This window comes from Podarcis filfolensis, assembly GCF_964270895.1.
Source record: "Podarcis filfolensis genome assembly, chromosome: 8".
In the NCBI taxonomy this organism is placed as follows: Eukaryota; Metazoa; Chordata; class Lepidosauria; order Squamata; family Lacertidae; genus Podarcis; species Podarcis filfolensis.
This window is the reverse complement of record NC_139611.1, coordinates 37,443,198-37,454,951: the sequence shown is the minus strand read 5'-3', so window position 1 is coordinate 37,454,951 and position 11,754 is coordinate 37,443,198. Positions and strand designations below refer to the sequence as shown.

General features: G+C 48.8%; 1 protein-coding gene across 7 annotated transcripts in view; it reads left to right on the top strand.

Annotated features, from left to right (window-relative positions):
• Positions 1-3,273: 3,273 nt before the first annotated feature.
• Positions 3,274-11,754, top strand: part of IRX5 (iroquois homeobox 5) — a 28,643-nt gene continuing 20,162 nt past the window's right edge. For 3 of the 7 annotated variants that reach the window (XR_014551225.1, XM_083626056.1, XM_083626055.1), the window contains exons 1-3: positions 3,276-3,921; positions 5,804-6,209; positions 6,534-7,310. Coding sequence is in view for 6 of the 7 variants with exons in the window: in XM_083626056.1 (XP_083482182.1) it covers positions 3,673-3,921; positions 5,804-6,209; positions 6,534-7,310 (1,432 nt within the window). In the remaining variant the exon portion in view is untranslated. Of the gene's footprint in view, positions 3,922-3,953; positions 4,591-5,769; positions 6,210-6,533; positions 7,311-11,754 lie in introns of those variants that run through there. The other 4 variants (XM_083626054.1, XM_083626058.1, XM_083626057.1 and 1 more) reach the window with 4 other exon arrangements.

The window sequence follows — 11,754 nt, the reverse complement described above, 5'->3', positions numbered from 1 at the left end:
AAGTAGATGGGGTGCAAGAAAACCGCGGCGTGGTAATCCTGGAGAGACCCCATTGAATTCAACAGGACTTACTCCGGAGTAAGACACGCTTAGGGCCTTGCCTGCAACGTGTGCGCGGAGCCGGATATCATTCCTGGGGAGCAGCACCTCAAACCTACGCACGTTGGCCTGAAGCAAGCCTCATTTTGCTCCATGGGTCTTAGGTCCCAAGAGCATGGGCTTGCAGCCTGGGAGTCGCCCCCCTTTCCTCTCCGTAATTACACAGTTAAAATAAAATAAAAATCACTGGTCTGTGGACTGCAGGGCAACTCTTTCCCGGGTGAGTTTAAATAATCAGCAAGCGCATTAACTTACACTTCTTTCTTTCTTTCTAAAAACCCTCCCGAAAAGACACATACAGTACTTGAGAAGAAGATGGTTCTGGCAGATTTCAATGGAACTTGCTCGCGAGTGAATCTGGGGGTCAGAAATTTAGAACATTCCTAGATCCTTCAGTTTCAGAAGGAAACACCCGGTTAGTTGACAGATGGGTACCCACTGTTCAGAGCCAGTCTGGAGAAATTTGCTTTTCTCAGCTTAGCCGCCTCCCCGATCCGCTCCAATCTATCCCCTCTCTGGGTTTTGCCATTTTTTTCTTTAAACCCAATGTCTCCCGCGTCTCCAGTGTGTAAAAGAAGCAAGCCAGCTAAAAGAGGCGCCGAATTCAGCCTTACGCTTCTCCGCTGCTTTTACCAAAGTTCTCCCCGCTTCGGAGTTTTCAAGACCAAAAGCGGAGGGCGATCATCGCTCCTCTGGCGGCGGCGGCGGCTGCTGCCGTGGCTTTGAAACTGACACTCTGCTTGTGTATTTCATCTAAGTAAGTGGCTGAAAGAGCGGCCACAATCTGGCAAGAACGACCTCCGCGGAAAGGAGGACACACGCAATGGGCACTAGACCAGAGCTATAGGAAAGAAACCCCATTCCAGCCCCCCCGTGCACCCTTAAAAATAAATAAATCAGCAAGCCGGGCAGGAATTTCGCCAAGAGGGGGGCTGAGATTATGTGCTGTATTGATAGATGCAAGCATGCTAACGTGTTTGTATTGTGGCTGGCTCTGTGTGTGTGTCATTGTCTGTGGATCCCGAGAGGAAACTTCGAAAGCTCATCAGCCGGCGTCGAGATGGATACAGAGTGCATTTGGAAGACAGAAAACACCCACAAGGTGATGCGGAGGCACCTCACAGAAGCGAAGCCCCATCTCCGCCTCCCCCCCCCCGCCAAAAAAGAGGTGGAGAGAGGGTATCTTCCTACAAGCGAAGGTATCTTCCTGCTGGGCTATATATCTGCTGGAATCAAAGGCGATTACATCCTACGATCGCTGTGGATTTCCCCCTGGCCCATATGGTTTTAATCTGCTTTCTCTTCTATCCTTTTATGAGTTTTAAATGGGGCGTGTAGTAAAGATACCTGGCTTATTCTTTTAGATGTTCTGCACAAACCTCTTTCAGCAGGCAGGTCTCTCCCATGACACCCCACCCCACTTTTCTCCTTATCAACCACCCCCCCGCGCGCATTTTTCTCCATCCCAAGGCGGGAGGTAAGAAATTGCCCCTATTATCACAACAGTTTTAAAACGCCCACCTTGGATTCTTTGTGCGTATTAAATAAACATACACATTTACAAACATCTCCCCAGCATCTGAGGGGGCGTTTGCCCTGTGCCCTTTGGTTCCGCATGTAACAACAGGTATGCTACAATTCCACCAAATAACAGCCCGCTAAGATGACCAGGGAGGGAATGGAGCGACGCGACGTCGATCCCCTGGTTTGGGCACCTTTGAGTTGTTCCATTGGCCTTCATCGACCTTTACGCACGAGCTCGCGGCTGTGCGTTCGCTGCCTATACTTCTCTTATTAATGTCGAGCGGAATGAATCCGTGATACTTATCCACAGTAAACCAGTTGGGACACACAGGGAGAGTGCGGTATTCCTCACAGCAACCCGGCGAGGTAGGTTGGGAGAAAAGACTAGGACGTGTCCTTCCGCCACCCCACTCCACCGAAAAGAAATATTTAGTTGAGTTTTCATCCCGCCTCCCGTCCCCAGTTCAATCCAAAAGCCTGCTCCCAAACTCGACTTCGGGCTGCCAAAACGCAAAACTAATTGGCAAAATATGGCTCGCTCGTGTATGTCGCCGCGATCCCAAAGCGTGTGAGCTGGCCTGCCAGTCCGCGCGCCTCCAGGCGTTTGGCGCCGTCCTGAGCCAAGCAGGCCGAACGGTGCGATCCGCGCGGCACCCACGCAGGCTTCCCAACCCCCAGCCATCCCCAAAACGTTTCAAGCTCCAGCACGCTGCTTTAAGCAGGCTGCGGAGGACTCGTTAAGCCCCCTCGCTAAGTGTCAAGCGGCTGGCCCAATCCGTTTAACCCGCAGTTGCTGCTCTCGAAAGGGGAGGGGGTGGTGCTGAGTGAGCGGTGGAAGGACAGGAAATCCACAGCTGGATTCCTCGTGAGTAAAGGGCCATGTGGCTCACCAACATCCAATAGTAATATGTGCTACAACAACAACAATAATAAGAGCGACAAGAGAAGCAGGATCGCGAAGCAATTGTGTGGAACAGAAGTTATCTTCTTGCATCTCTTCTCTGCAGATAGTTTAAGAAACAAAAACAAAACCCTCACATTAACTGCTCTTTTTTCAAATGTTTACTCGGGAAGCATCGATTCATGATTTTATTTCCCCCGTGTGTGTGTGTTTTAATGGCTACTAAATCTTGTTATGAAATCTATTTCATCAACTGAGTGCCTTTTGCATTCCAGCGCAGGGAGCCAGAGAGAGAGAGAGCGAGAGAGAGAGCGCAAAAGCTCCTCGCTATAAATCAAAAGAGAAATTGCGCTGATGGTGTATTTAGCAAATGAAGAAAGTTGGAGGTGATCTTCGCTAAACAGCTTGGCTGTTGATTGCCAACCAGAGGCCGGCGCAGTTGAGCTTGAGAGAGAGAGAGGGAGAGGGAGAGGGGCTGGGAAAAAGAGAGGTTTTCTGGCTGGTTGGCTTTGGTTGTGGCAAGCCCAGCAGGAGCCAACCTCCTCCTCCTCTCTCTCGTTTCCCTCCCCCTCTTCTTTTCTCTCTCCCCCCCCCCACTTTTTTTTTTCCTTTTTGCTTTGCCAACACCCGCGGAAGGTGGAGCTTCGGCCGCGCTGCGTCGCAGGCGTCAGAATCCTCGATTTCCAACTTCGCGTCTTGGCCGGACCTTTTGGCGGAGCGCGCAAAGGAAAGTGGGGTGGGAGAGGAGAGAGAGAGAGAGAGAGAGAGAGAGAGAGAGAGAGAGAGAGAGAGAAAGCGCCCTTCTCCGTCCAAAGGAGGGAGGCAGAGAGATAAGGCGAAGGAGTAGGAGAAGAGGGGGAGGAGGAAGAGGAGGGGAGAAAAGAAGAAGGGAGCCATTCGCCGGAGTGCGTCCAAGCTCAGCTCGGCTGCACTGGAGAGGCGGCGAAGGAGGGCGCGCGCGTCGAGCCCGCTAGCCCCGGCTTGTAGAAGCACCCTCGCAGGCAGACCTCGACGACGCTCGCCGTAGAGAGAAACGCACAGGGCGCCCGGGAGAGAGGGAGGCAGGGAGGGAGGACGGACGCAGTTCCTGGCGACGGCGGTGGTGGCTGTGCGCTCGCTGCCTGGCGGGTATATGCCTGCCTCTGGCCATGTCGTATCCTCAGGGTTATTTGTACCAGCCGTCGGCTTCCTTGGCGCTCTACTCCTGCCCGGCGTACAGCACCAGCGTGATCTCCGGCCCCAGGACGGATGAGCTGGGCAGATCGTCGTCCGGCTCGGCTTTCTCTCCTTACGCCGGCTCCACCGCCTTCAGCGCGCCCTCGCCGGGTTACAACTCACACCTCCAGTACGGCGCTGATCCGGCGGCCGCGGCCGCAGCCGCTTTCTCCTCTTACGTGGTAAGGGAAGCGCTCGGGTCGCCCTCTTCCTCCTCCTCCACGCCGGCCGCTTGTGGGAAAAGGAGGAGACCGAGAGAGGGATGGAACCAGAGCTCAGGGACGAAGACTTGGCGGGGCGGGTGTTATTGGGGAGTTGAGGAGATAACCCAGGGGGCTGGAGCTTGGAGGGTTTGCAGGCTGTAACCATAGACGAAAGCGGCAGGTAAAGTGGGGAAAGATGAAGTGCAGAGGGAGGGGTGCAGGAAAGAAAAGCTGCCCGTGGATTTTGGCACCTTCCATGGCCGCAGCTCCTCAGTGCATGGTTAGCCTACCGCATTTTCTTAAAAAGAAATCGGTTGCAGGACGAAGGATTCCTGCGCGGAGATCAATGGGACATTTCTCTCGCAAGAAAGCCTGCAGCCGGCCAGCGTCTTTCTCCTCGCTGGTTTAACTCTGGACTATCAGCACCCCCTGCCCCCCCCCCAATACAGAGTTGAACGGGAGCTGCAGCGCGATCTGGTTTTACTCCGTAGTAAGCTCCACTTTTGCTCCCAAGGAAGCCGGGCAGCGCCACGATCCTCGGCTGCTGTTTTACGCGCGAGTAAAAGCACGCCAGGTCGCCACGCAGCAGCAGAACACGGCGATCCTAAGCGTGTTTGCTCGGAAGTCAACCCCGCAAAGTGACTCCGGGTCAGTTTGTGATTAGGGGCGCAGCTTTGATCTTGAAGGGGCTAAGAAGAGCGAGGCTTTCCGTTTGTGCCTTTTCATTTTAATTTAGAAAAGCGTGTGAGAGTTAGAGTCTCAGTGAAGGTGCGTGTCTATACATACATATACACTCTCCAGTACGATTTTCAGATGTTTTAATTCAAGTCAAATCCGGCAGTTTAGATGCCCAAAAGAAAAGCTGGATAAGGGGGTGACCCTTCTGCCCCTTGCCATTTCCCTGCCGTCTTAATCGGGCTCCCCAAATATTGCAGAGCTATAATTTCATCTCAGGATGCCGACTGACAGTCTGATGATGATGATGATGATGATACAAAAAGGTACAAAAAGATATTTTTTTTGAAGTTTCAGTATCTCTCTTTTTTTTAAAAAAAATGTACCTACCCCTTCCACAATAATCTCACGCAGTATGGAATACATCTGGAAACATCTGTCCAGAAGTTATGTGAAAGAAACGCTTTCAGTAGCTCAATAAATCTACAAAGAGAACGCGAATAAAGTGGTTATTCCCTCCTGAAACTAAACAAAGCCAAAACTAAAGGGCTTCCTCTTCCATGCTTGAACTACTTCTTCGAGTTACATTTCCAATCTAAATAACGCAGCTTCTTAAAAAAGAATGCGAGTTAGGCCTCTTGGAAACACTGGGACTGGAATAGAGTTGAATCCGAATATTTCGGTTTAAGGCTTATTGTCGGGAAAATTGCCCCTCGGGAGTGGGGGGTGGGTCATGGAGGCAGAGCTTGCTATCTGTCTAGACACTGTCATGCTTCCAAGTGAAGGGGGGGAAGGGTGTGTGTGGGTTTGTGTAAAAGGTTGCGTTCAATTAGAAGGGGAGGAGGCTGAGGTGTAATTTGTTACTGTTTATAGCTTGGTAATTTGGCAGAGATGGAAGTGGGTGGGTGAGATACACTTTCTGGTCGCATTCAGACACCGGTGGGCAACTCGTGTTTAGCTTAGGAAAGACTTATTTTGACTCCCACCCCCAGGTATGGTGACACTCCAACTTTTAGGCCGAGTCTGTTATGGAGATGGGGGTACAACCACGTATTGTGGAGAGGACCCTTTCAAACGGGAGAGAGATGGTTTGATTTCTCAGAGATATGGATTTCAAGAATGATTTTTTAGGAGGTCTCCTTCTCACCTCAGGCGACGCTTCTGCCTCTCCTTCTCCTTCCTCCAGGGCTCGCCCTACGACCACACCCCCGGCATGGCCGGCTCTTTGGGGTACCACCCTTACGCGGCTCCCTTGGGATCCTACCCCTACGGCGACCCGGCCTACCGGAAAAACGCCACCCGGGACGCCACGGCCACCCTCAAGGCCTGGCTGAACGAGCACCGGAAAAACCCTTACCCCACCAAAGGCGAGAAGATCATGCTGGCCATCATCACCAAGATGACCCTCACGCAGGTCTCCACCTGGTTCGCCAACGCCCGGCGGCGCCTCAAAAAGGAGAATAAAATGACCTGGACTCCCCGGAACCGGAGCGAAGACGAGGAGGAAGAGGAGAACATCGACTTAGAGAAGAACGACGAGGAGGAGCCACAGAAGCTGGAGGAGAAGGGCGATCTGGAGGCGATCGAGATAGGTAAGCGGCCGATGGAGATGAGAGGAGAGGGATTTGGGGAGGTGAACTGGGTTGTACGCTTTTTGGCAAGGGGGTCTGTCTGGGGCGAGGGAGGAGTGGGGGATCGCTAGACTTAATGGGGTTGAAACGGCCATGGGGGGGAAATAGGAACTGTCTGGATTCGTCCCCAGAAAACCTTGGTTCCAGAGTAGTTTACAAGGCCCGCTTTGGGAAGGTGTTTTTTCTTCTTCCTGGGACTCGACGGGGTGGGTGGGAAGGCCGAGGATCGGGCTCCAGAGAGGCCTCAAGGACTGTGTGTCGCCCTCCCTCTGCCCTTGTCCTCAGGTGCTGGAGACCCGAAGGGAGGCGCGGTAGGCAAAGAAGCCGACGGCGCGTTGAGCGACTCGGATTGTAAAGAAGCCCCCGACGAGGCGCTGTCTAAAGGAGGCCCCGCGGCCTCGCCGCCTTTGGCCCATTGTCTGCCGGCGGCAGCGGCTGCTGCTGCAGCGGGCCGCCTCCTTCTCCAAGCGCACCAGCAGCTGCACCCGGCCGGAGGAGAGGACCCGCAGCCGGCCCACCCGCTGCCCGCCCAGTACAGACCCCCTTCGACGGACCTGCACCCCCTCCTGCCTTCCAGCAACGGGACGTCGGTGATCCACTCGCCCCAGGCGGCTCCGCAGGCGGCAGCGGCGGCGGGAGCCGGGGCCCTTTCCAAGCCTAAACTGTGGTCTTTGGCGGAGATCGCCACCTCAGCGGACAAATCGAAGGAGGGCAGCGGCGAGGCGGCCCCGCAGGCTCCGAGTTTAACCGGAGCCGGCTCGGCGCAATCCCCGACGGCGCGGTCGCCTTCCTCCACGCACTGCCCTTTCCCCAATGGCGCCTCGGTCCTCTCGCGGCCCCTCTATTACACCACCAGCCCCTTTTACCCGGGTTACACGAACTACAGCTCTTTCGGACACCTCTCCGGCAACGCGGCGACGGCGGGGAACCCCAGCCCCCATTTTAACGGATTAAACCAGACTATTTTGAACAGAGCGGAAGCCTTGGCTAAAGAAACTAAAATACTCAGAAGCCAGTCCCAGTTTGATCTTAGTAAAGACTCGCCTTACGAACTGAAGAAAGGTATGTCGCATATTTAATCTTGAGTTTCTTCCCAGATTAAACCCTCTTCGTCATCCACGACCGGACTATCCCCTCTCCCTTGATTTTTCTTTTCTTTTTAATTTTTTATGTTGTCTATTTCTTTCTGCTTTTTTATTGTTGTTGGTTTTAATTTATTTACAACCAATTCAGACTTGATTTTGGCAGAGGTTTCTTTTTTAATTAAAAAAAGAGAGAGAACTAAGTGCGGAAGGAGGAAAGCAAGAAAAAAGGGGGGGAGAAACCCAGACCACTCCAATTTCCAAAATCAGTGGTATAATTTATTTGAGAAAGCAGAAAGTAAGCAGCTCTTGGGAGGAGAAATAATTATAATAATAATAATAATGTCTTAAGGTAAAAAGTGCAGGAAGTGCGGGAAGAGGGAAGAAATACCCACATGGGGAGGGCGGGGGAAGGCAGAAACAATTTGTATGAAATGTTATTCTGTATATTTAATGTAGCTTTTTTGTATTTAAATCGGTAACACTATCTTTGAAGTAAATTATGAAATCCAACCGCCTGTACAGCCATCAATGTTGGTTTTTTTGGTAATATAAAATATAAATATATATATATAAATATATATATATACATTTCTGTGTCTTTTCCCAAATTGTTTCATAGTTTTAAAATCTATCTATATATATATATACAAGTTTAAATTAAATTTTTATGCCTATTGAATTACGATTAGTAGTATTATATTATTACTCAATGCGAAGAACTTTTTTTTTTAAATTAGGGGAAGCGGGAGAAGCCGGTCAACCCACGGGATTAAGTATAAAAATGCAGGTGCCCCTTTGTCAAATGTCGGTATTTAATCAAAGCATAGAGTTGTTTTTTAAAAAAATACAAATCATTTTATTTATTCATTTTGATGGCAAAGTGGAGCCGACAGAAGGAAATGTGGGTTGGGGCGGAGACCCATAACAAAAGACATATTTAGAGTACATTCCTTCCACCACCACTCTTAAAAGGGGAAAGGGGGGAGGGGAAGCGGAAATCTGCACTCTAAGAATTTAACTGAAAGTAACTTTTCCAAGTGAGGGACGGATGTTTCCTGAACGCAGGCGATTTGGGCAAAGCCTCTACATTTGGCATAAGTTCCACCTGATGGATTTGGTGACAGGTGGGACCGGGAAGAAAGGCGAAAGTATACAGGGGTGAGCGGGGGAGGGAGGATGCAGTGAAATATGTACAGGTGATTGACTTGTGAAAGGAAGCGCCGGTGACGTTCCAGATCTAATGAGGGCCTGTCAGGGGAGTTAATTCAGTCTGAAAATCTGTGGGTTTGATCCCCGCGTAGGATGAGTGGCCTTCTAATTCTGCCTCGTTAAGCGCGCAGAAGGTCCCAGGGTTCGGTCTCTTTGCATCTCTCCCCCCCCCCTTTTTTTAAGGGTTTCGGGCAGAAAAGCTGGGTAAGATCTCTGCCAGAGAGACCTTGGACTCTCCCTGAGCTAGCTGGGACCCATGAACTGATTCAGTAAAAGCAGCAACGCCCCCCCCCCAAAAACCGCAGCCGAATATGTCAGCTTGCTGTCTTAAGGCTCCCCCCGGTTTCCCTTGCCCCACCGCCCCCCTAGGGACCCAGTCCCGTGGATGCTAGCGGGCGACTCTGAACGTCTATCGCTTGTAGCTTGCTGCTTGTCGAGCGGGGTGGATGGATGGATGGATGGATGGATACAGGAGGAGAGGATGGAGATTTCCTGTGGAAGTGCACTCAAAAGCGCAGGATGGCAACAGCGGACCGTCTCTTAACCTAATTACTTTTAATCAGTGTCGGGCTTTATGCAAAGCAGTCAGCTCGTGAACTTTGCTAATGAGTTCGATTTTATGCCAGATTTATCCCTTATTACTATTTCAAAGGTCTGCAGAGTTTTTACGGAGAGGGATAGGGGGAATACATATTAAAAAAGAATACACTGGGGAAACAGATGGATAAATAGCTCTGTTTGTGCATATACTGTGTGCATCTCTCTGTGTGTGTGTGTATGCGGACAGACATTTCAGTTTTGCGTGTATAATACACACACACACACACACACACAGAGAGAGAGAGAGAGAGAGAGAGAGAGAGAGAGAGAGAGAGAGAAATATCTCCCTGCATTGCTAGCCTCAAGTTTAGCATTAAAATTATTCCCCCTATTGGCGGCTCCATTCTGCAAAAGCACTTGATGGTTTGGCGGGGTGTGCGTGCTGCCTGTACGGAGATTAGCACATACAAATGGAAGGTTGAGGAGGGTCGCCTTTGGATTGCTTCCCAAATTCACAGGTAGGTGTCACACTTGTACCGAATTTCAAACATAGCGCTCATCTTTTGAAAGTTGAGCGAGTTTAAAGAGGGAGCGACAAGAAGCGCTTAAAAAAAAATCTAGCACATCCACGGGAAACTTGAGTGGGGTGAAAGGAAGGCTCCGAAGAAAGATGGATTTCCGATTTGCTAAATCATTTTGAGCTCAGGAAACTTAACCACCTAGGGTCGCGATTTGATGTGAGGGTCTCACTCCTACACATACTGCCGGTTCTTTGAGGGACTCAGATTTATTTCCAGGTCTTAGGGTTATGGTCTTTTAAATAGAGGAGAAAGGAAAATTAAAAGTACCCCCCCCCAATATCTCTTCCATTAATGGGAAAGGCGCATTGAATATTTAGGAAAACTCTGCCCTTAAAATATAAAAAGAATTAAAAACAAAAGAAAACCCACAACTCAGAAGTAAAATAAGATAGCTTTCTTTTTCTATTTTTCACCCCTGCTTGGAAATTGATTGGCATCCCAGCCTTGAACCCACGTTATCGAAAGGAAATTAAGTTGGTTCTTACCCGCTTGCCTTGATTGTTTCCTTAACACGGGGAGCCTAAAAATATTTTCTCGGGAATAAACGCCATTGATTTCAACGGGATGGCAATGAATTTTCGTCGATTTTAGAAAAGCGACAACTTGTATTCGTTTGCTTAATCTTTCAACTCGGAGTCCACTTCCAGCATTTAAAAATTATTAAATACCTCCCTGCAAAAAGAGAGAGAGAATATTCCCCCCCCCAATTACTTTGGATTTTCTACGGATGTCAGTTCCTAGCCACTTATCCATGACTTTCGTCACTGCCTCGGAAAATAGGAAAAATTGCCTCCTTATATTTGTATAAATGTTTTGCGAGCTTTTCGGAACTTCGACTGGACCCGCATAATTAATTAGCTGCTAATTGGTTTAGCTACATACTGTTAAACGATTTGCGGGTGGGGGTAATCTTTTTCCTTTCACCCTCACAGCGACCGAGATGTGATTTGATTTCCCCCAAGAAACCACGGGGTATATACAAATACTCTTTTAGCCTGGCCGATAAATCTAAATAAAGAAGTCAAAGCTGTTTAAACGTGTAAACAATCACATATTAGGGCCATAAGAATACTGTAAATAATGATTTAAAAGAAAGCACCGATTCAATACCCGGGTCAAATCGTTCATCTGAATTGTGATGCGGGGAGGGGGAGTGATGGCGGGGAGGGGGGGGAACACTCCACAAATCAACCTGTTGAACTTACTTCCATCATTTAAGGGAAAAGAAAGTTGCGAATGATTCGTTGACCTCAGTTGAGTTCAGGAGAAACTGTTGGCCTGTTAGAAATGGCCATCCGATCTTTCAATTCTGAAAAGCGCCTTTTAAATATAAATATAATGTTTAGCTTCCCGACATTCTAAAATAAAATAAAGAAGGTCGTGTTATACTTGGTATGTTTTTTTAAAAAAATAATTACGACCATTTTCAGCACGCACGTATATGACAGCCTCGAGACTGTTGCTGATGTTATTTATAATTTTAATAACCACGATTCTTTCAGTCTTTGAATTGGGGGGGGGGACACCACACAAACTCAGAATATAAGGTTAGTAACTTAAACATAAATATTGTCAACCTTGGTTCCTTCTATATAATAATGATCATATTGAATAGGCGCGCCAGCAGTCTCCATAAGGTTTTCTTTTGATGTATTAAATTCCTAAGGGAATTAATCAATTTCCTTTAAGATACAACTAACCGGCCTGCTGTCCTTCTTGATTCTAGTTAAGGCTGAACTAGGATTATGAATAGATAATAAATCCAATAAAACTTAAATGTACTCTCCTCTCCTGGTGAAATTTTAAATACATGTGTAACTAACATGCATTTGTCTGGTATACCCTTAGCAAAACATGTCTTCGGGTTGTTGTTTTTATAGCAGCAAAAATAATGTTATGGTAATTAGCGTTTACAATGACATCCGAAACAAATTTACATTTTTATTTTAAACGGGGTGGTTTTTGTTTTTATGTCTAAAGAGCTAAAAAAATCTGGAGCTTAGAGTTGTGTCCAATGTTTGTTCTACTCAGAGTAGACGCACTGAAATTCATGGACAAGAGAAACTTAAGTCCATTGATATGAACGTGTCT